General features: G+C 38.9%; 1 protein-coding gene across 1 annotated transcript in view; it reads right to left on the bottom strand.

The window, feature by feature from the left end:
* DOCK4 (dedicator of cytokinesis 4) overlaps positions 1 to 25,943 on the bottom strand; it is a 409,266-nt gene that overhangs the window by 83,235 nt on the left and 300,088 nt on the right. The window contains exons 24-27 of the mRNA XM_040644086.1: positions 25,772 to 25,899; positions 23,498 to 23,632; positions 11,235 to 11,333; positions 771 to 865 (exon numbers count right to left, since the gene is read on the bottom strand). Coding sequence (XP_040500020.1) covers positions 771 to 865; positions 11,235 to 11,333; positions 23,498 to 23,632; positions 25,772 to 25,899 — 457 coding nt within the window. The remainder of the gene's footprint in view (positions 1 to 770; positions 866 to 11,234; positions 11,334 to 23,497; positions 23,633 to 25,771; positions 25,900 to 25,943) is intronic.

Raw genomic sequence — 25,943 nt, 5'->3', positions numbered from 1 at the left:
TTTACCAACTTCCAGAGATTCAACTTTATGTCAATATCTCCCCAAATGTCTTCTCTAGTTCCAAATTTTGCCGAGAGCATTATTTTCAGCTCTCTACTGGCCATATCCCTTGGCTGCATAAAAGGAACTTCAATCGTCATGTGTCCAGCTCAGGGGTCATATCTTATTCCCAGTGCTGAGCACATGGTAGATGCTAATGTATCCTGCTGAGTTAAAATGAATTCAGAAAGATTAGAAATGACTCAAGTGTCCAGAAACAGGGCCGGTTAAATAAATAAATGATGGTACACCAATTCAATAGAAATTATATGGCTATAAAAGAAAAAAAAGAAGCACAAATGAATGAGGGGCTTTCTATATATTAATGTGGAAAGACTGCCAGGATTTTTAAGTGAAAGAGCAACGTGCAAAATAGTGTATATATTATGCTACCTTCCAGGCTCTGTATAAAAGAACACTGGAAGGTCATGCAAGAAGCTAATAAAAGTGGTAACTATGGGCTGGGGGTAACAGATAAATACAGTGGTTGGGAGGGAGATTTTTCAACGTACGCTCTTCTTACAGTGTTTGATTTTTTAACTATGCTAACATATCATCTGTGTAAAACAAATAGTAATATTTTTAATAAATGACACAAGTTAATTCAGAGACAAAGAAAAAGAATCCCAGGATTTGAAGCTTTCAAACTAGAGATCAAGCTAGAAAAATCATTTTGTACCTTCTCTCCTCCATATAATGAGCTGAAGTTATCATCAACTTAAACATCTTACTTGTTAGCCACCAAGCGCATAACAGTCCAGTCCTTTGGAAACATCTCCGGGCGTATCAATATTCGGAACACAGTAAATATCTGTAGCAGGAAATCCTTGGATAGGGAGGAAACAGACCATTTTACTGAGTTATTATAACTGTCCACACACACACACACACACACACACACACACACGCAGCACTGTTGTTGCCATTTCCAGAGCAACTACAGAGAAAGAAGCCATGCTTCCATAGTTCACCTGGAGAAGGAATCCCCACCCTTCCCATTCTCAACACCCAACTGGCTTGCTACCCTTCCCAAATGTTCTCTTTTCCTTTTCTTTCTCATCCATGGTGGAGATGACCTTTCATTTCTCTCTTCACAAGCTCTAAACACTTAGATTTTATAAATAAAGGGGAAGACTGATAGTTGAAGATTAGCAGGCAAATATATTCTCTTTCTTTTATTATAGTGTCCTCAACATCAGAACTTTTCATATTGAATGATCAACAGTCCTTCCTTTTAATAAGTAGCTGTCAAAATGAAAGTTATGTTCATTAAAAAGCATTTATGCAAACAGCCAAGTTTCTTTGAGGCCATCGTGAGGATGCAGTATTAATGGTATGCACGCAGGCTTCTAGAGTCTGAGTGTGCTACGCAGACGACACTCAGATAAGGATGTGTGCTGAGTGGCGAGTGCTTAGTAGCTATGACAGTGTCAAGGAATTCTTCACAGAGATGCCATGCCAGAGGGCAGTGGTATTTACTAAGATGATATCTTTAAATTGATCACCTGGGAAACACTCTTGACAAAAAGCTACTGCCAGACACAGAAATACCTCTTCTTAAAACATTACTAGTGGTAGGGCTCCACATGCTGTAGCATATGACACTTAACGGGGACCCAAGGAGACAACACCCTACGTGTACTGAATGACGTAAAGCATGCCCAATCGGAAAGAGATTGGCTCGGTCTAGCTTTTATTTAGATTTATTAACTAGAAAACTTAAAGATTTGTTGATAACCTTAAGCAATGCTAGGAAAATATCTCTATCTAGCAGATTGAAGACAACAGTATGGTGTTGCTTAATTAAAAAAAAAAACACACACACACAAGAGTTTTATTTATGAAACCCAACAACACATTATCTTAAACACGTAAGCTGCTTGAACAGAAGATTATGGTTGTCATTCCTATCATCAGAAGATAGATAGAATCTGAAAATATGAGAAACATGTGGTAGCTCCGTGTGTGTGTGTGTGTGTGGTTTTTTTTTTTAACATACTCTAACAGCTTTGATCAAGCCCATAAATATTTTGACACGAATTTATTTTAACTTCTTTGGCAACACACATACGTTGGTATGTAATATGTGCCATGTGGAAATATGCCTGCTAGGTCATTTGCCTTTAAATGGCCAAACAGATCCTTCTCGTGTAGGCAGAATCACCAGACACAGTTTCCCAAATGAATTCTACATCAGGTCAGACAATCTGGGGAAACACCTCACATCCTAGCCCTCTCTTGGGAAAGTAGGTCATTAGCATATTAAAACAGTGAGAAACCCTTCTTAATGCATTTCTAAAACTTATTCCAAAAAGTTTTTCAGTTCATTTTTTTGGGTTTCCCAGACATGAATATATATAATCCCCACAAAGAGGACGTCTGCATTTACCTTTCAAAGACTCATATCCTACTTTGGTTTCCTATGTGGTTGCACCTGCTTAGCTAGCTGTTTAAAAAAGAATCATGAAGGTGGGGAGTCATTTCTCATGGTCTACAATGACTTAGGAATAGTTTAATTTCTAAAATATTTGAAATTTCATCTTTTCCCCTCAAAACTTTGAGAGAATTGGCAATTGGAGGTAGCACCCTGAGCAATGGGGTGTGTGTACGGGGCGGGGGGAGGCAGAAAAGAGTGATGGAAGCTGCACAGAGAAAAAAATTGTCTGAAAAACTGGCTACAGCGGGCAGGACATCTACCTTCCGGACTGGCAACTTTGACTGTTCTTCTTTTGTAGGGCTGGGGATAAAGGGAAAGTTATTCCAGGTGTAGGAGCTGGGGAGAGACCATCTTATTTTCTTACTCCCGCTTATCTCACAAAATAAAAGTTGTGGTAGCATGCGACACCGCACCAATGCCCGAGTAGTGACATAAGTCTTTGCTTCCCCTAAGAAAACTTTTTAGTGTCTCAAATAGCTTTCTGGAGTATCCATGCAAGCTTCATCAACCTTTATAGAAACCAACACACTGCGGCAATCTTACAATGAAAATGAAAAACCACTCCAGTGAAAATCGGAAGATTTTAATCCTGGCTCTGCCATGACCCCGCTCAACGACCTCGGCAGCTCATTTAACCTCTCTGGAACTGAGCTCTCATCCTCAGAAAATGCGGGGCTTTAAGGTCCCTTGTAGTTAGAGGTGATTTTGAAAAAGTAACATGATCATTTACCTATTCACGGAACAGACAAACATCTTTTCTTAGTTCCCAACTGTAGGCTACTGTTTCATCAGAGGGTAACAGAAACACCTTCCCCTGGGGCACTCCCATGTGACTGAGCTCAGCAAGGATTTACCGTCAGCTGCCACGCAACAGTTTCAAACTCAGCTCCAGTATTTTCAAGCACTAATACCTGAATGCCAGATTCTTCCACATCCCGCTGCCTGTCCTCCCCAAATCCGCTGCTGTTTCCCGGTCTGCCCTAGGTACTTTTCAGCTGTGATCATTGCACTGAATGTGTGATTTGCATATATATGAAATTATTTTGCACACGTAACTAACAGATCTTTCCCATAATTTAAAAAAAGAACACTGCTATCATAATATTCCTGTTTGGATAGCAAGAAATAAGTGTTTCATACGCCACTATTTTAACATTGGTAGCCTGGGAGCAGTTTCTTCTTTGTTTGTTTACTTCAAATAGCACAACATGGTAGCTTAACTGCATTACTGGTTTTATTCAAATCAGGGTTTCAAAATAGAAAAAAGAACAGTGAGGTTGTACTTTACAGAAGCACTTTTTCTGCAGGGCAAGAGGTTCAAGTAAGGAAGTTCGTGTGAGAACCAAAACGATAAAAAGGCCCACACTCAAATAGAAAAGAAAGCAAGAACAATTTTTTCATAGGGGAAGAGAGGAAAAAATGAAACAAGACGATACCAGAGAGACAGAGACAAACCATAAGAGACTCTTAATCTTGGGAAACAAACAGGGTTGTTGGAGTGGAGCGGGGTGGGGGGGCGGGGTGGCTGTGTGATGGACATTGGGGAGGTTATGTGTCATGGTGAGCACTGGGTGCTGTGTAAGACTGATGAATCACAGACCTGTACCCCTGAAGCAAATAATACATTATATGTTAATTTAAAAAATTAAAAATTAAAAAAACCCCAAACCAAACAAGATTCATCACTAACATTTATTCATTCATAAATACTGAGTGCTTTATTACATACCAGGCACCGTGTTAGATGCTGGGCACACCTAGTGGGGTAAGATACATTCTTTTATTTATGGAGTGTCTGTGAGTGTGGTATGACATGACATTCAACATAAGTTGAATGGGATGCTTGCCTTCACGGCGCATACTGTTTGGCAGGAGAGATGAATGTTGATCTAAAAACGACACAGATCTGTGCATGCACTGCAAATGAGGACAAGTCTGAGGACCGGGTATTCCACACAGAAGGAGGAGCACCAGCAGGCCTTAAAGGCAAGAGACAACCCAGGGTTGCCTGGACCGCAACGGGGAGTGGCAAGAAATGGGGATGGAAGATCAATGAAAGGCAAATAAACCTCACTCCTGCCCCATGGTAAGGAATGTGGGAATTGATCCTGAGAGCCATGTACGGCAGTGAGGGGTTTCAGGAACATGGGTGAGAGGATTAAATTTGTTTTACGCTCATTTCCTCACTATACAAAAAATTGCTTTGTGTTTACACAGGATGCTGTGGTATCGGCATAGCACAAGACAGAAATGAAGTTTACGCAACAGAATTAGTGAGACACAGGAGGAGGAGTTCTGAGATCATGAAACATGAGTTAAGAACTCCAGAAAAGAAAGCATCATGACGTAAGCAGACCAAGACACGGTCTCCTTATGTCAAAAGCAATGAGCAGGGACAGAGCCTTCTAGGAACACATTTCCTTCACTTATGATTTAAAGTACAGCCAAATATTATTTTAAAATTTTGCCACAAATTTCAAACGTGTAACACCCTTGGTATGGGGTCTGAATTCAATGAAAGGGTGTTAATAATTATTATCACATTGAAATTCATAACCTTAAAGTTGAATATATAAGCACATTATGCAAAGATAACTCCCAAGTGGTCTTCAGTCTTTGAGGGCTAGAGAACTATTTTTTATAATGAAATAAAGGCTATAAGTTGAAATAATTGTACAGAAAAAGATGGTTTGTGAGGAATGGAGACATTTATTAAGAGGGTTGTTTCATTCAACAGAGATAGATTGTTCCAGGGTCTGTGCTTAGGACACAAAGATGTGGTCCCTACTCTCACAGAGCACAGTCATCAAGGATCCAAGGAAATGACATTTAGAAGGCGCTGCTGTGTGCTGTTATGGAGGGTAGGGGGAGTGGGGGCGGGGGGCCGCCGTATTCTGCGAACGCTTTGTCAAGAAAGTGATTCCTGAGCTCGATCTTATAGCATGAGCTGAAATCAGGGAGGGATGAATAGGGGTAAAATTAAGCAATTCAAGCGAGTGAGTAATGGTAGAACAGGCATTTCAGGGAGACACAAAAAAATGATTCAGAGGAATGAAAAACTGTTTGTATGGTTGGCTAGGAATACGCAAGTAATTTTAAGTGGCTATGGTAAAAGGGGTTTGGAAGAGGCTGGAGGACAATGAGGGTAGAAGGTAGACTGAGGACAGGGATGACTTGGCAGAGACCGGATCTTGTCCTGCAGGTAACGTGAAGTCCTTAGGGTTTTCAAGTTGGACTGTGACTTGATCAGATATGATTTTTCCAAAGCTACGGGCCAGAAGATGGGAGACAACAAACGGCTGTAACAGTGCCACACTTAACTTCCAGAACAGGTAGTATCTCATGCTTAAAGCAGGATCCCCACAGTTCTTTATGAAAAGTCATAATCAACAAAGAACAGGAGACTCGCTGCTCTCCAGGTACAAGAAATACCATGGATATGGACAAAACTTCAGCCCTCAGCAGAAGGTGGGTGTATAATAAAACATTACTACAGAAAGAGGGGGAAAAAAACCCTCTCTAACACTTCCTAGTCTTTGCTAAATTACTGCCACGTTCCACAGAAGGAAAGGACTACACAATGCAGAGCACCAGCCCTTGGGTCCTTGCTCCCCCACAGTTCTGTTGACACTGTGACTGACACCACTCACGCAGAACACCTGCGGACAAGGAGAAGAAACGGTACACTGTTCAAAATGCCAGGAGCCACTCTGATGGTAACCCCGGAGACGTCCTGATTCTTCAAGCAAGAATAGAGTTAAAACACCAATAATCTTAGTTGATATGGGAACGCCGTACTTTCAAAATCTGTTTTCATTTAGAGAACCACTGTGAAATGCTAGGCCAAATCTTTCTTTGAACTGGTAAGAAGAAAGCAAAAAAGCACTGATGCTAGGGATAAAGAACAAGAAAAATATTAATTGGAACATCTGAACATATAATTGGTCAGTGTCAAGGAAGATTGAAAAAATATATATCCCACGATCCAATAGTTCGACTTCCAGGAATTCATTCTACAGCAGTAAGGGCCCAAGTCCCTAGAGACGTGCGTCATGATGTTCCCTGCAGTATCCTATCTCTTGGCAAAAATCAGAAACATCCTGAATGCCCAGCAAAAGGGGAATAATGACATTATTAGCATCCATGTAGCGTGATTCAGAGGAATAAATGATACACTGAGCTCTACGATATTCATGACCTATTATTGTGTGAAAAAGTGCAACTAATATGAATAGTAGGATTCCATTAAAAATACGTGTATGTATATACATCATAAAAAATGCTCTGTGAGGATACAACCTTATGTGTCAACAGTGCCTCTGGGGATGAGAATACATGTGTGTGGAGGGGAGGGGGACATACTTTCTCACTTTTAACCAGTTGGTAAAATGGGAGTTTTAGTGTCAAATCCCAGTATCGGTTAATAATTTTCCATTAAATACCACTTTACTTAGCTGTCCCTTTCTGTAGATGTAGTTTCCTTATATATTATATATTCCATTTCTAACCTAAATTAGATATAAAAACCCCAAATAACTCTCCTTCCATTAATGTGGCCTTTTATTCCCACTTCATGACTGGAACTGCCTTATTACTTTTTTTTTTGAGTTGACAAATGAAATTTTATGCAATCTGAATGCAAAGACTTTGGTTTAACAAATTCATTAAAGTTGAAGAAAAAGCTGAGTTTAGCTGCCTGAGCAAAGAGCTCAGATGTTAATAGAATTCCAGGCCCTCTCGATTACCTCCTTGCGGGGGTGGAAGGAGTTTGGGGGATGTTAGCAGGGGATAAAACGAGGCACTGCGGGGAAAAGTGCTTAGCCCGGCATGGCCCACGGCAGTGGGGCTGGGGGGGGAGGAGGCATTCTGTTACTGGCGGCCACCGTCACTGTTGCTCATAAACGCCACGCTCCTTTGTAACTTAATGATTTAGATGTTCTTAATAACATTAAAGCATTGAGAGAGATTGTTGTATTAGTCTTGATATCCCTGATGTCTAGCTAAGGTGCTCAACAGACATCTGTTGAGTCAAATAATTGACATCGGTAATAAAATCATAATAGTGCCTACCTCAAGGGGTTGAGGATTAAACGAGTTACTATGAATCAATCTTTTAGAACAATGTCTCGCATGTGCTGAGTTTTATGTGAGTGTTTGCTGTTAGAGATCCTCAGTTTCTTTACTACAAGAAGAAAATCTCAAAGTATTCTAAAACTTCTGGTTTTATAATCTATTTGGAAGCAAAACCTGACCTGAACTATTTCGTTTTCATTTAATCCCACTTAGAGTGAATATTTTTTGACTGCAGAAACATTAAGATGTTTAATTATAGTGGCTATCCCAAATCGTACCAGAGGTCCTGTATCATACATGGTATGTACACATCATCTTCCTGAAATGTCAAAAGCTTCTAATTTCTAAAATACACATTTATTAAAGACTTTGCATAAGGGACCCTGGACCAGTGTTACCATCTTTGAAAGATCCTGTAATGTAGGTTTCAGTAGCATAAACAGGGGTATTTGGCTTTGAAGAAAAATAAGAACAAGAAAAATTGATCTGTTAAAAGATGACCTCTGAACTTTTAAAATACTGATTAAAACCAGATGACTGATTAGCCTTTAATAAAATAAGTGACCTTTAGCTTGCCTTCACCCAGTTACTCCCCTTCCATTCTTACACCGGCAAAGTGATCTTCCTCCCAGTCAGGACTCCTTCTGTCCCCCCCTGCCGCCTCTCAGGGAAGCTCACCACCCTGTGCACCTCTTCCTTACACCTCAGCTTCTCCTCTAACAGATCTGATTGTTACTATTTAAACGTGCTTTAGTCTCCTTCATTATACACGTTCCTATGATATCCAAAGTTCTCCTTTGTAGACACCTTATCCTCTTTTTCTTGGAACATGGTATACATCTACTGTGTCTTTTTCTCTTTTTCATTCCTCAATTCGTGACGGCTTGGCTTCCGCCCGCACCACTGCACTGAAATTGCTGAGTTCATCAATAATATTAAAGGACCCTTTTAGGAATTTACCTCACCTCCTTGCAGTAGCAAGCAGTGTTCAACACTTCCTCCTCCTTAATGCTCGGATTCTATTCAGATCCCTTCAATTACATACTCCACGCTCTCCTTGGATGTTCACATTTACTCCCAATGTCAATGACAAATTTCCAAATCTACATGTGCAGCCCAGCTTTCTCTCCTGAACTTCAGACAGTGTCTATGAGACATCTCCATTTTGACGTCCCTCAGGTGACCAAACTCTAGCTGAAACTGGATTTATGTTTGCTCCCAAACCTGTACATCCACGCCTCCTGGGTTCCCCATGCAGTGAATGGCACCAACACCTGGCCAGTTGTCAAAGAGCCTGGGAGTCGTCTTCAACCCTTCTCTCTCTTTCACCTCTTTTATAAATTCAGTCACCAGCACCCGCCAACGCAACCTCCTAAATGTCCCGAGAATCTACTACCATCGTGTTCATGTCACTTTCAGGCCACAGTCATCTCTAGCACAGACTACTGCATCAGATCCTTTATGGGCTTCTGCCTCTTGTTTGACCTTGGCTAATTAATTTTCAATAGTGCAACCAGACAGGTTTTTCTTAACTCAAATGGGATCATGGCTCTCCCTTCTTTCTTAAAACGCTCCACAGCTTCCAAATGTCCTTAAAATAAAGCCCACACACAGCCTTGTGTCTTACAAATGTGTCTTCCTCATTCTCTATATTCTATCAAACATTCAACAGATGTTTCTTGAGTACCTCCAATGTGGTGAGCACATTCTGGGATCTGAGGATACAGCAGTGAATCAGCCAAAGCTTCACACACCAAGGAGCTTATAATCCAGGACTTAGGGGTTGGGGATTCACACAAAGAAACTAAAACATTCCAGGTTTGAGTAACTGTTATAAAGGTGGTGTAGAGAGTGCTTAGTCAGTTAGCGTATTCTGGTATCATTTAGCTGAGAGATCTGAATGTCCTGGCCAAAGTCCAGCACACTCCTAACTCATCTCTTAGTTCCCAGCTGAGACCTCCCTTGGGGACTTCTCAGGTCATGAGTTTGCGTTGGCTGCAACTCCCAGATGCTCCAAAGCGCCATGTGCTTACCCTGGGGGCTCACCACCGGCGGGGTCGATGCCTATTGCCTGTCTCGTTTCTCCCCTGGACAGGACGGGGGACTGGACAATTTGTACCTGGCTGCATAACAAAACCAGTAGTTGCCCGAATTTCTCAATCGATATCGCTTAAAGGACAGATGAAGTAATTAATAGCATTCAATAATTTTCCTGGCCTGAAGGTCCAGGTAATTTTGAAGTGGGAAATCATGAAAAGGTGTGTGGCTGACTGAAATGAGGAAAGGCCACATAAAACACTTCATTCATGACTTCTATTTGCTTTATTATTATTAATGTGAAGAGTAAGGCATAAAACTCAATACTTAGATTAAATTAATCATGATTTTCAAAGTATGCTTCTCTGCTCTTTTTTTATTCCCAGGCTCTGTAAAAATAAGTAGCCTTTCCTATGGGAAATTTTGAAACACGAAGTCAAATACTTCTTATATAAAACCTAATAGTTCCTTAACTGTTTTACGTATTCAACTTCTGAAGAAAGTTAATGACTGCACAATTACCCTCCTTTCTAACCACATGGATTTCTGTGTGTAGAGTGGGTATTTTCTAAGGCCTTTTATCTGTCTTTAATTCTAAACTCAAGATTGAAAGTAAACATGAAAAACATATTTTTAGGCATGGGTTTATGTCAAATGACTTTCTGCTAGAGAGATTACATCCGCCCAAACCTATTCTTTGTTTCATGATTCAGCTTGTCAACTGCTCCAAGGTAACTGAAAGATTCTTCTGAGGTCATACAACATCTTCCAGTTAAAAATCAAAGATAAGTGATTCCTGCACATGATCTGTATTAAAAAAAAAAATCTAACAAGTCTTCCCCTGAGGTGCTGTGAAGGCTTCCAGTCATGTAAACGTTGCAGCGCGACTGTTCCTACTGTCCTATAATTCTCCACCACCGGCATGTAAGCACCCCCTTCCATTACGATGGTTTACATATGAAGGTGTCTGGAAAACTCAAGAGATGAAGAGAAATAAAAGTAAATAAGAACAGATGACAGGTCATTCCTCCAACTGAGGACAATCAACTTCTAAGGTTTTAGTGAACACCATGAAGGAAGCACTGAGGCTCCCTTACTCTCAGCAAAGATTGAATTTTTATCAACCTGGCATCAATATTTTCTATTTAATGTCAGCCTGTCACACTGGCACAGCGTATTGACTAGACTGTAGCTGACAGAGAATATCAAATACAACTCTGCTTCTCTGGTCAGAACGTTGTAGCCAGAACTCTTCAGTGTGGTTTTAGAGGGATGAAATCAGCCAATGTATTTACAGATTCGCCCTGATCGTCTATAAAGGCAATACTTCTAAGCCCACCTGACTAGAGTTAGTCTATTTGCTTTTGTCTCATTAGGTCTGTGATTCCATTTTAGTTTACTGGATTTTGCTGACAGGTATTTCAAATCCTATGTCTTTGTATAAAATAAAAGTTAATTGCTTTGCTTGAGTAGCTGAAATCTTAATGAGCCAAGATAGATAGTCAGACATGGGGATGAAGGTGAGAAAAAACAGCTTAGAATTTAACACAACCAGGTAAAACAACTGTCAAGGAAGTATCTTAACAATGATGAATGAGAACAAGGAAAGCTAGAAAGATGTAGGAAATTTTTTTTAAAAGTCACTTACCCTTAATTCTTCCTTTGTATTGAAACTATCAAGAAGTTGTTGATAATGTCTATCTGTCATTTGTCGTAATAAGGACAGGAGACAAGCAACAAACTCCCCCTAATTAAAAAAAAAAAAAGGTGTATTTTTTATTAAGAGTAAAAATGAACATCAGGAATTTACTTTGAACTGCCCTCAAATAGAATACTTTAAAAAACCCACTAGTATCTAAAGTCACTCTACGAAGTCTTTAAATCTAAACTAACCATAATATTACAGTCAAAATTCCTCCCTGTGATGAATGCCATTTACTTGGTATATATGCATTTTCAAATTAGGAGATTTTTTTTTTTTAACTTGGCTGGAAGCTTTTCACTAGAAAACTAACTTTACACACTTAAAGGAGGTAAGGTCATTTACTGAGCATTTACTATACCTTTATTCATTATGTTATTTGAACCTCATTATCAGTGCTATGAGGTAGGGGGTTTAGTATTTATTTAAAGACGATAAATTGTATGCTCAGTGGGCTAAAAGACTTGTCCAAAGTCACATCACTAAATAGTGGAAGAGCTGAAGTTATCTTTATATCTTTGTGACTCCAAAGCTCTTCCTGTACCTTATGCTCCATTTTTGAATTCCCACAATCTCCACCAACTCATCTGAGGGCTGGTCTGCTGATTGGCAGGACACAGAGAAAGCCATATATTACAATGTTGGTTTCAAACAGCTTTTAAAAATAGCTTAATTGTGATCCTTTTCTGCTTGGGTGCTATGTGATTGACTCCTAAAAAATCCATTCTTAAAAATTGATAATGAAAAAAAAGCATCCATAGATCTGAAGACCTATAAAATTGCTATCACTTGCATTTCCCAAAGTACATCTAATTTAAAATATTTGTGTTCTAATGCAACCTTTTTTGCTCAGCAAAAAAATTATCTATTTTTAATGAGAACAGTAACATTTAAAACAATATGAACACAACAGGAGAAGCAGTCAGTGGTAACTGACAGTAAATTTACAAAAATGTACTTTAATTAGGAATTGGTGGGATTTTTTTGTTTTTTTGCATTTACATGGAAAAAGGCTATAGACTCATGTGCAAAATCAGGGACTGAAAGCTTTCATAACTGGGATTTTCCAACAGAGGCAGCTAAGTCAGGAAAGTCAAATGTACCCCTTCCAGCTGCCAGGGGAGGCCTGGAGATGCTACTTAATCACCAGGTCAGGGTAACCAAAGATGCAGGCTGACTTCTTGCATGAGGATAAACATTTGTAACACACAAGTATGACAAAGAATTGTTTCTGCACACTTAGCGGGGCAAATATTTAAGAAACTAACAAGTAAGGGCTAGCAGAAATCTATCTTCTAAGCTCAACATAATACTTTGTTAATGAACAAAGAAAATCTTGGTACTTAACACAAGAAATGGAAAATTTAAGGGCACAATGATTCATATTTTAGCCCATGTGTGTTAGGAAACAATCCAAGGCTAGGAAAAGTAACAAGCCAAAAGGAATGAGAGAACACAACCTGCTGCTCACACAAGACTGGGAATAATATCTTTTTTTCACCAGCAAGATCTTGCCATATTAGGGCATCAGAATACTAAAAAAGACTTTTCTCAGTAGCAGGGAAAAATTACACATAGAATAAATGCTGCTCTGATCCTACCTAAGAAAGTTCAAAAGCAAGGTAAGAAACTATTAAATAGTTCCTAAGAAATTTAACCCCATTCTGGAGCAAAGTTCAAAGATATTTCTAGGACTTTAAAAAATCCATTTTCAACAGCATAAAATTCACAATGTCTGGCATTCAATAAAAAATTACTAGGCATTCAAAGAAGCAGGAAAAAATAATGATGCAAATAAGGAGGAAAAAAAATCAATAAAAACAGACCCAGAAATGACATAAATAATAGAATTAGCAGTAAAAGACATTAAAGTAACTATTATTACCATAGTCTATATATTCAGGGGACTATAGGAAAGTTTGGAAATGTTAATTTCACACATGAAAGAAAGCAAAAAGACCAAATTGAGATGAAGATTATAATGTGAGATGAAAATTTACTTAATAGGACTAATGGCAGATTAGACATATGCAGAAGAAAAGATTACTGAACTTGAAGACAGTAGAAATTCTCCAAAATTAAAAAAAAAAAAGGAAATAAAAGAAAAAGCATCAGTGAACTACAGAACAACTTCAAGTAGCAGAATATATATGTAATCGCAGATCTCAAAGAGGAGGGCACAGAAAAAGTAACTGAAAAAGTAAGGGGAAAAATTTGAGATTCTCTGAAAACTATAAATTTATGTATTAAAAAATTTCAACAATTCCTAAGCACAAGAAACATGAAAAACACACATAAAGGTACATTATAATAAAATAGCCAGAGGCAAAGAGAAAATATTAACAACAGTCAGTGAAAAACAGACACATTACACACAGAGGAACAAAGGTAAGGATGAGATATTTCTCATTAGAAATAATGCAAGCTAAAAGACCACGGAGCACTGAAAGAACAAAAACAACCATCAATCAAGACTGTGTTACCCAGCAAAAATCTTTCAAAAAGAAAGACAAAATAAAGACTTTTCAGACATTCCAAAGCTTAAACAGTACACCACTTCCATTCAACATTATACTGAAGGTTCTAGCCAGTGCAATAAAACAAGAACAAATAATAAAGTAATATACATTGGAAAGGAATAAAAAAAACTCTTAATTCACAGACAATATATTTGTGTACATAGAAAATGCTATCAAATCTATAATGAGCTACCAGAACTACCTAAGTGAATTAATCAATGTCTCAGAATACAAGATCAATATACCAAAATCAATTTTACTTCTACATATGAGAAATGAGTCATTGGAAAATGAAACTTAAAATAATTTATAATACCACTGAAACATGGAAGCACTTGGTGATATATATGGCAAAAGAGCTGCACACTGAAAATCACGAAACACTGATGAGAACAATTAAAGAAGACCTAAATAAATAGAATACTATGTTCATGGATTGGGAGATTTAATATTGTTAAGATGTCAATTCTCCTCAAACTGATATACAGATTCAGGGTAATCCCAATCAATATCACATTAGGCCTTTTGTGGGGTAGAAAGTGACAAGCTGATTTTAAAATTCATATGGAATCGTAAAGGGCTTGAAATAGTCGAAACACTGTTCAAAAAGAATAATGTTGAAGGACTTATACTATGTGACTTAAAGACTTATTATAAAGTTCTGGGAGTCAGGATATCGTGTTAATGGTGACAAAACAAAACAAAACAAAAATATATGAATAGAAAAGAATAGCCCAAACCAAAAACAACCCAAATGTCCACCAAAGGGTGAATGGACAAACGACCTGTAGTATATCCATATGATGTAACACAATTCAGCATTAAAAAAGAATGAACTATTGATACACACAACAACAATGAAGAAACTCAAATAATTATACTGGGGGAAAGAAGTCTAAATGTCACCACCCCCCACCAAAACAACCCTGTCAGTAACTATGTACTTTATGATTCTGTTCGTATAAAATTCTAGAAATGCAAACTTATCTGTAGTAACAGAAAGCAGGTCAGTGGTTGCCCAGGGATGAGGCCGTATGGGGGGCAAAAGGGAGGAAAGAGAAGAGGGCACAGGAAACTTCTCAGGGTGATGGACATGTTATTTATTTTGATTGTGATGATGGTTCACAGGTATATACATATGTCAAAACTTACCAGCTGTATACTTTAAATATGTATAATTTTTTGAATGTCAACTACATCTTAATAAAGCTTAAAAAAGACATTATGACAACATTATCATTTATGGAACAGCACTATGTGTAAGTTATGGTATTTTTGATTATATTATCAAATTCATTCCTTAATAGAGGCTTGTTGGGTGGACACTATTAACTTCATTTTACAGTAAGATCTGTTAAGGTTAAGTTATTTATCCCAGGTTTCACAGTTTGAAAATAGTGAAGCTGGGATATGAACCCCGGTAACTCTGGTTCTTCTACCTACTGTTCAGACTGACTTGATTTTATAGAGGAAATATACCTGAGTTTGAGGTTATATTTCAAATATAAATAGGTATATAAAAATCTATCAGTTGATAACCAACATCTGACTTTTTAACCTCTCTCTTAAGTCTCAACTTAAAAATGCAAATTGACTTAGTAGAAACCCATTTAATTTCTCACCTCTTAGTTTTTCTACATCCGAGCTATACCATCTCAAATATAGCTACCAGATTAATATTCTTAAAATGTTTATTCCTAAAGCATACCATCCTGTAAATAGTGACATACCTTGAAGTTAGAAGAATTAATTACAAATTATTCCGATAATTTAGTAATAAGAAAAATTATTAAAAAAACAATAGACTTTCATTATGTATTTACAGTCAGTGTACACAGAAACACTTCTTTGAATCCAGGTTACTATCTATATTTGTCACATCTGGTATAGACTGCAAACAACTTATCCTGGTATCTAATCTTTGGCACATTTATGATGTGTTGTTAATCCGAACATCTACTCTGCAATGTCATTTTATGTACTCACTTAATTTATTTAGGAACTCTAAGCACATTTAGCCCATTAAGAAGCCTGGATGTCCACTGTCCATAGCAACATCTTTCTAGGTATATCTCCTAAGGCAAGGGAAACCAAAGCAAAAATAAACTATTGGGACTATATAAAAATAAAAAGCTTTTGCACAGCAAAGGAAACCATCAATGAAACAAAAAGACAACATACTGAATGGAAGAAAATATTTGCAAATGATATATCTGATAAGGGATTAATATCCAAAATATATAAATAACACAACTCAACACAAAAAAAAAAAAAAGAAAAGAAAAGAAAAAATCCAAACAATGTGATTTAAAAACAGGCAGAGAACCTGAAAAAACATGTTTGCAAAGAAGACATATGGATGGCCAACAGGCACACCAAAAGATGCTCAACGTCACTTATCCTTATGAAAATGCAAATCAAAACCACAATGAGATATCACCTCACACTTGGCTTGAATGGATAAAATAAAAAAGAAACAACAAGTGTTGGAGAAGATGTGGGAAAAAAGGAATCCTCGTGCACTGTTGGTGGGAATGTACATTGGTACAGCCATGTGGAAAAATGTATGGAGATTACTCAAAAAATTAAAAATAGAAATACCATATGATCCAATAACTCCACTACTGGGTATTTTCCCAAAGAAAACAAAAACACTAACTCAAAAGGATATATATACCCCTGTGTTTATTGCAGCATTATTTACAATTTATAATAGTCAAGACACAGAAGCAACCTGCAGGTCTATCAATTGACAAATGGATAAGGAAAATGTGGTATACATACACAATGGAATATTATGCAGCCATAAAAGATGGTATCGTGCCATTTGAAACAACACGGATGGACCAAGAGGGTATTATGCTAAGTGAAAAAAATCAGACTGAGAAATACCAAATGATTCCACTCACAAATAGACTTTTTTTTTTAATAAATGCTTTTTGATTTTTTTTTAAGATTTTATTTATTTATTTGACAGAGAGAGAGACAGCCAGTGAGAGAGGGAACACAAGCAGGGGGAGTGGAGAGGAAGAAGCAAGCTCCCAGCAGAGGAGCCCGATGTGGGGCTCGATCCCAGAACACTGGGATCACGCCCTGAGCTGAAGGCAGACGCTTAACGACTGCGCTACCCAGGAGCCCCACAAATACTCTTTAAAAAATGAATAAACACACAAAAAGCAGAATCAGACCTATAAATACAGAGAACTGATGATTGCCAGAGGGGAGGGGAGTAAAAGGCTGAACAAAATGGATGAAGGAGAGAGGGAAATACAGGCCTCCAGTTACGGTACAAGTAAATCACAGGAATAAAAGCAGAGCATAAGGAATACAGTCAGTGATACTTCAACTGCAATGTGACAGTACAGATGGTAGGAACACTTGGGGTGAACACAGCATAAGGCATAAACTTGTCCAATCATTAAGCTGTACACCTCAAACTAACATAACATTGTGTGTCAACTACATTCCCAAAAAAAAGAGGCTCAGATGTCTAATATTTTACTAAAATATTTTTCATCTATAATGTAATTGTTTTTTGTTTTTAAAGTATTTTAAGTGTCCAAGGGTGCCTGGCTGGCTCAGTTGGTTGGGCATTTATCATTGGCTCAGGTCATGATCTCAGGGTCCTGGGATGGAGCGCCACGTCTGGCTCCCTGCTCAGCGGGGAGTCTGCTTCTTCCTCTCCCTCTGCCCTTCCCCTGGCTTGTGCTTTCTCTTATAAATAAATGCAATCTTAAAAAAAAAAAATTGAAGAAAACCCAAGGTTCAACAATTGCCTAAAAAGAATAAATGAATACCATCCTTGGCCAAGATTAGCTTTGTTTCAGTGTGGGAGTTATTTACATATACGCATTGCCTTTAAAATATTATGTGTCTCAGTGGCTTGGATCCATTTTATGTATACACTGAGTACAGTGGGCATTTCTATCAATAATTGTGAATAGCAAGGGTATTAGATGGCTACACCAGCGGCCCTCATGAAACCTTCTGTTATACACATGCACTATTCTTTCCAGAAATTTCTTACAGAATTCTGCATCCCTCTCCTTCCCCTGACCAGAAGTACATGAAAAGTTCAGACAAGTCTATCTTTCTTAGACATGGCCTATGTTGAGTTGAGTCGCCTGCACCATAAATGGGGATAAACCAAATTATGGGCAGAGAAAGAAGCCTTTATAAATTGTAAGGAACTCTCGAATCCAATTAGTTGAGGGTGTGAGCAAATGGCCATATACGCTGCTGTATTAAATCTGCTTCCACGTACAATTAGATTTTTGAAAGGAACCGATTACAATGTTTTTTTTTCTTTCTAGCAAGAGAGAGCATTTTAAAGTTTAAAGAACAGTTGGTAAAGGAACAAAGAGTACAATTCCTTTAAATAGTAAAAATAAGGCTACTGTTATCTAGAATTATGATGCAGCGGAAGCCAGTCCCTCTGTTAGCGTTATGGGGAGGCAGAATGACAGCCACGGGACTTGCAAGAGTACCGGAACACTTCACCATGACACGCTGTGGGAGCTGCTTTCACCCCCAGGATGTCCACTTATTGTGGGCACTTTTCCTGCAAAGACTGAACAGGCAGGACTACCACGTACAGACCTCCTGTTATTCAGAGAGCCTGTTCTCCATGAGCAAATGGTAAAGAAATTAAGTCTTCAGTGCCCACAGAGGACGGACTCTGTGAATGACCAGCGCATGCTCCTCACCACAGAACTAGTTATAACAACAATATAATTATTCAGCAATCATAATAACACTACTGTGACTATTGTCGCTACTACAATAATGACTGAAGTAAACTGATATTGTTTAATAAACCCTTACAGATGTGATGAAATCCTCACACTATCTTTGAGAGAGGTCCAATTATTTTCTGCTTTATTTGTTTTTTTTATTTTTAAAAGATTGTATTTATTTATTTGGGGGAGAGAGAGATAGCACAGAGGGAGAGGGAGAAGCAGACTCCCTGTTGAGCAGGGAGCCCGATGTGGACTGGATCCCAGGACTCTGGGATCACGCCCTGAGCCAAAGGCAGACGCTTAATGACAGCCACCCAGGCGCCCCTATTTTCTGTTTTAAAGACAAAGGAACAGAAGCTTAGAGATATTTATAAATTGCCCAAGAGCATGCAGGTAATGAAGTGGCAAAGGAGGAGTCAAACCAGATCTGCTTGAGTACCCTGAAAAAAATGTCTTACAGCATAAAACCAAAGGAGCCAAATAATTCAAGTGCATGTTTCCCAGCAAATTTCAATCCACATACCTTGAGAGTCTGGTTTTTCCCAAAACGGGGGAGGTACAACATGGCTATGCTGGGCTAAGTTTCTCTTTAGGTGATTTTCCTAAAATTTAGAACAATGGATGAACATCCTGCCTGCCCTACCCCCAACTTCATCTGCAAACCTGATTCACTGCCTTCAAGTCTCTTAGTTTGTATTGATCATTACATCCTGAAAGCCTAAAGGCCATGTATACCCCAGAGAGATTTGTCATTGACAACCCTGCCTCCGGATACAAAGCAGTCTGAAAAAGTGTTCTAGCTTCTGACCCCAGACAGTCTTTATCCACAGCCAGCACCAGCTCTGAGGTTTGCTGGGCTATTTTAATTTTAAAACTATGTTAGAGCTCTATTGCCAGGAAGCAGTTAAAATGTCGCCATCAAAACCATAATGAAGGAGAACTTTCTTCTGCTTTGGAGAAGATGGAGGAGATATACTTTTATCTATTCCTTCTGCTAAGTACTCCTTTACAAACCTCACTATTACATAGAGAACAAACAGAAGAAGAGTCTGAAGGTAAAGAAAAGAGAGCAGTCTGGTCAGGGATCTTGGGAGCTCAGGAAGGACATGGTACTGTAGTCTCTGGGTTTTCTTTCTGCTTCCGGTATCTCACACCTGGAGCTGAAGAAGCTGGCCAATTACACCAACAATTACAAACGACAATTACAAACAACAAAGGTCTACTCTCTTTGGCTAAAGGATCAGGTAAAGGGCAGTCTAGCAAGATAGAACTTTCGGTAATAACTGCTCACTCCAGTTGAACACTACAAAAAACTTTGGCCTCACCCACACCAAGTGGGGAGCTTAGACTTCCACGCTCAAAAAGCTGTGCAGAAGTGCCCTAATACCTTCCTCAGAGAAAGCCAAATCAGGAGCCGGTGCTTTCATGCCCAATGGTCAGTGTTAGTGAAGATAATATGGGGAACACGGACTTCGACCTCTGTCCATAATGAGTTAGCAACCTTCCTCTTCCCCTGCCAAGTGGTATCACATAAAGCCAGCAAAAACAGAAGGCTTAAGACCCAGAGTCTTATAATATAAAAATGTCCAGGCTTCAATTAAAAATCACTTATCATACCAAGAACCAGGAAGACCCCAAACTGAAATAAAAAAGACAATTAATATATGTCAACATGGAGATAATAGAATGTTAGAATTATCTGGCAGAGCTTATGCAAAAATTAACTCAAAAGGGCTCATAGACTTAAATGTAAAATATAAAACTGTAAAACTCTTAGGAAAAAAACCTAGGAGATAAACTTTAGGATTTAAGTCTAGACAAAAGAATTCTCAGACTTGACACCAAAAGCATGGTCCATAAAAGGAAAAAGTGATCAAGTGGGCTTCATCAATACTAAAAACTTCTGCAAAAGACCTTGTTAAGAGGATGCGGAAACAAACTATAGAAAGGGAGAAAATATTTATAAACCACATACTCAATAAAGGACTAGTATCTAGAAAATATAAAGAACCGTGAAAATTCAACAGTAAAAAGAAATTCAGGTAGAAAATGGGAAAAAGACATGAAGAGACATTCCACCAAAGAGGACATACTGGTGACAAGTATATGAAAAGATGTTCAGCATTATTAGCCATTAGGAAAATGCAAACTAAAATCACAATAAGATATTACTACCTATGTAACAGAATGCACCCCCCAACAACAACAAAAAATGACAACACCAGATGCTGAAGAGGGTAGTGAGAAATTAGATCATTCACACATTGTATACATGAGAATGTAGTTACATAGACACTATGGAAACTAGTTTGGCAGTTTCTTTAAAAACTGAACATGCGGGGACTCCTGGGTGGCTCAGTCAGTTAAGCGTCTGCATTGGACTCTGTCATGATCTCAGGGTCCTGGGATGGAGCATCACGTGGGGCTCCCTGCGTAGTGGGGAATCTGCTTCTCCCTCTGCTCCTGTGTGCTTCTCTCTCTCAAATAAATAAAATCATAAAAAAAAAAAAAAACCCAGAAAACTAAACAGCCAACCACCATACAATCCAACAACCACGCTCGTAGGAATTTATCCTAGAGAAATGAAGACTTCTGCTTACATAAAAACTGGCACAGAAACATTTATAGCAGCTTTGTTCATAATGGCCAAAATCTGGAAACAACCCAGGTGGCCTTCAATGGGTGAGGGTTAAACACACTGTGGTACGTCCACAACACGGAAACTACTGAGCAATAAAAAGGAGTAAGATATAAAAATATATAAATATATAAAATAACTTGGATGAATCTCCAGAGAATTATTCTGAGTTAAAGAAAAAAGGCTTATTACAAAAAGTTATAGACTGCATGATTTCATTTTTTTTTAAACATTTTATTCATATGATATGGAGAGAGAGAGAGAGAGCAAGCACAAGCAGATGGAGCAGCAGGCAGAGGGAGAAGCAGGCTCCCCGCTGAGCAGGGAGCCCAATGTGGGGCTCCATCCCAGGACCCTGGGATCATGACCTGAGCTGAAGGTAGATGCTTAACCAACTTAGCCACCCAGGTGCCCTGTATGATTTCATTTCTATAACATACTTGAAATGACAAAGTTATAAAAATGGAGAACAGATTTGTGGTTGTCAGGGTTAAGGAGGAGGTGGAGATGGGAAGGAAGTGGGTTTGACTGTAAAAAGGCAACAGGAGGGATTGTTGGGGTGATGGAAATATTTTGTGTCTTGACTGTATTAATGTTAATATCCTAGTTGTGATATTGTCCTCAAGTTCTGTAAGATTTTACCATTGTGGAAACTGGGTAAAAGCTGTGTAATATTTCTTACAACTCTGTAATAATTCTTACAACTGCATGTGACTCAATAATTATCACAAAAAGTTTAATTAAAAAAACATGAAAAAACAAAATAAATTCAACATAAAAAACCCCCAAACCTTCAAACCCATAATGAACCCCAGTAGTATTAAGCATCAACAACATGTTTTGAGCATTTACTTTGGACAAAGTAGTGCACTAAATACAGGAAGACAACCTCCATGACATAGGTACCATTTTCCATATGAAATTGAGAAATCAATTGCTTGCTCCTCTTTTCTTTAAATGAGGCAGTACAGCTATTAATATATTAGGAAGTTTTTCATACTCTTTAACTTAGTTTGTTAAAAGAAAGAGTTTAACTTTATTTTCCAAATTCAGAGCTTGGTTTCCTCAGGTGAATCTCAGCTCTGAAAGCAGAGAAAATAAAATTCAACACAACATGGCCATCCTGAAACAGTCAGGAGAACTTGGTAGGAGAGTCAGGGCAGACTTTTTATTTTTTTTTATTTTTTTAATTAATTAATTGATTAATTATTAAAGATTTTATTTATTTATTTGACAGACAGAGAGGCAGCGAGAGAGGCAACACCAGCAGGGGGAGTGGGAGAGGGAGAAGCAGGCCTCCCGCCGAGCAGGGAGCCCAACGCGGGGCTCGATCCCAGAACACTGGGATCATAACCTGAGCTGAAGGCATATGCTTAACGACTGAGCCACCCAGGCACCCCAGACTTTTTATTTTTTTTTAAGTAAAAATAAAAATTATTTTCATCAGGGGCTAGGCAAACATTCTTAAGACAGAGGTTCTATTGTGGCTGATTTATAAAAAGAATGGCAAAAGCAGACATTTTTGTAAATATATGTGAAAACTATAGCATCTACTGCCATTCCTGATATTTGGAAGAATATTCTTAATCATATCTAAAAAAACCCCTCATTCTTGGTCAACTGAATGTGAGTTTTAAATAGAATCCATCCATCCATCCATCCATCCATCCACCCACCCACCTCTCTCTATAGACAAACATACACACTTAAAAATATATATACATACATAAACTACCAGATACATTATTTCTTAATATTTTATAAATCATGTTATATTAGACTCATAAAATATTGGAGCCTGAAGTTTACTTAGAAATTACCATGTCAAACTTTCTCATTCATAGCTGAGGAAACTGAGGCCTCCCCAAATTAAGATCCTTACTATTCACAGTGAGAAATCCAGAATTAGAACTCAGGACCCCTGACTCTTGTTTCTCTATTTCACTACTGTTATTTCCTCAAGCAATCTGAGTGAAAATTGAATTGGAAATTGAAAAAGAAAATGAAAAGCTATCAAGAGGACTGGGGACACAGACTCACAGGCTAATTTAAATTGGGCAAAGTGAGAGCTAGTAACAAATCTGGCTTCCTGAAATTAAACATATCTTAATCGAAGATCTTTTAACAAACAGGTTTCTTATCTTCATTCCCTGGTAAAATATAAGTAACTTACTGTGTATTTGAAATACCCGAGGGTCACCCTCCCAAGGGCAGATTTCCCAGATTCCTATAGCAACCCACCCTCAATGTGACTGAAGCTTTTACAAGCACAACTGTGCTCTGTTCCGTGTGCCATTAGCTTTATGATCTTACAGTGACATCCTGGAACTGGAGCCGCATGGCGGAGCCGGACGGCTGCGGTCGACTGGTGATCTCCAATATGGTTCTCAGCAGGATGTCCAGCAGGCTGGCCACTATCACATCTATTTCCTCCAACACAGATTTTTCCTTAAGAGAAAAAAATAAGGAGTTCAGGAAATGGTGGCTTAATATATGTATTAATCTCTCTTTAATGGAAAAGGGGGGAAACCCCCCCACATTTCCAAATACAGAATCAAAAATCAGGGGATTCGAGAACTTGACAGAACTGGAACTCACCTATGTCACCTAAGTAAATGGCCTTCTTTTACAGAAAACAAAGCACAGAGAAACGCACAGCTTACCCAAGAATACCCAACTAGGCTGTGCAGTGGATACTGGACATACAAATGAGAAGGCGGGTGATGTTCTGGAAAGCAGAGCAGACGAATTCAGAGCACGAGCTAGGCACAGACACAGTGTGTGACGGGGCCCAGGCAGTTCGCCTCTCCAAGCCGGATTCCTCACTGAAAGCCCCTCCTGGTTCCCAAAGTCCTGAATTGTTTTGATTTCAGATTGTGCTTACATATACTCTTGTCATCACTTGAGCTGCACAGGTCATTTTCCAAAACTCTTAAATGCAAATGACTATTCCTATAAAAATGATCTTTAGAATATCCTCCACATAAGATGAGCAAACAGCGTCCAGTATAGATGAACACCATGAGATCCAGACTGGACCGAAGGTCAGTGGCCGCGGTGGGCCCTGCTTCCCTAAAGCAAAACTAATATGTGTATCCAAGCCCCCAGGACTTGAGAGAGAGACCCAAATAGCTCTGCACTGACTGTATGAGCAGAGCTGGATTCTTATACTCGCGCAAGACAAAACTCTGTCAAAGGCTTCCTGCCTTTCCAAAAGAGAACCAGCCAAACAAACAAAAACTTTTACAAAGTATGAGTTCGAAACAGCTTTTTGGCCAGAGTTGTGATAAACTTTCTTACACTTGCAAGAAAACTACCAAGGTTTCCCCCACAGAGCAGAGTTTCTGTTCTGAATTCCTTATCAGGTAAGTCCAAACGCTGACTGTAACTTCAAACTTAAATAGACAGGAGAAATTTTTAAAAAGTCTTTTTCCCTACTGCTATTTGTTTTCAGTTTTCTGCAGTGAACTATCACACTTAGCAGAATTATATAGAGATGTTTTAAGCAAAACTAACATTTTCCCCCTGTCATCACTCTTCTCCCCAGTCCCAGCCCAACTATGGAGCCTGGGGATCCTGGGGATGTGTAAAAATCAGTCGTCCCTCCCCAGGCAGGTCTCTCTATTACACTTTTATACACAGAGTTTCTGACCCTTTCCTCTCAGGTACCAACTCTGTTCCCACAGTGCTGGGGCCCTCTCCTCATTCCTTCCACTGGGGTTCCATGCCAGCTCAACGCGGAGCCCTTCAGAAAGCGATCGTAAGTAAGAGTGACAAACATGGGCAAACTGTAGCAGAGCAGTAGCAGGGAGGCAGAGAAACAGGAGCCCCAGCACTGCTCTGGACAAGCTGTCGAAGAGTACGGTGCCAATTCACAGCTGCAAAGTGACAGAACTAGAACAGAACATCTTTACATGTGAATTTCACATCAGCCCCGTGAGCCATGGACATGAATACTCAGAGTTGTCCCCATGTATACGTAAGCATGTGACTTTTCTTTATTTGCCCTGCATCCTCTAATGCAACCGTGCTACATGCAGCAAGAGCCAGTTACGTGCACAGGAATTCCCAAATCTGTAACAATTTAGTGATTACTGCTGGGGCTGAGTAATGACTACGGTACAAGATACGATCGGTCTCCTGGGGCTTTCCTCTGCTTTCAGTTTCTGCAGGGCAGGGCCCAAGGGCCATGACCAAGCTCTGAGCATCACCATGCAGCCTTCCACAGAATGGGTCCAAAAAGACTTCACTTTGCAGGCAGTAATTTATTCTTGCCACAGAGTATTCATCATATCAAGATTAAAGACACATGTGGGAGGCTTTGAGATTTCTAATTTTTCTCACTGGGTATTCAGTTCTTTCTCGAAATACAAGTTTAGGAAACCCAGGTTATTTGGGGTTGTAGCAATCTTACAAGGTTAAAAAAAAAATTATTTCAGAGGAAAAGCAAAATGTCCAACCCAGCTGGAAGTAAAAGTGAGAGTCTCAGAGCGTTACTCTTCAGGGTGGTTTCTTTGAAGACTTTAACATTTTTATTTCCAGAAGCCATTGGATGGGAACTGCATACTATGGCCTGTATTTACTTACTGAGCTATTTTTCTTGATGAGACAAAATACGTTGCTAAGGATACGTGCACACATGATCAGGTCCTTCTGTTCTTGCAGGTGCATGTGGAGGTGATGTAACACGACAGGCAAGAGAATGTACCTGGAATCTGGAGAGAGAAGAAGCGTTAGCGTCACATCTGTGCAGTCCCAC

The sequence above is a fragment of the Ursus maritimus genome, unplaced genomic scaffold (assembly GCF_017311325.1).
Source record: "Ursus maritimus isolate PB19 unplaced genomic scaffold, ASM1731132v1 scaffold_3, whole genome shotgun sequence".
NCBI lineage: Eukaryota > Metazoa > Chordata > Mammalia > Carnivora > Ursidae > Ursus > Ursus maritimus.
This window is presented reverse-complemented; position numbering and strand designations above follow the sequence as displayed.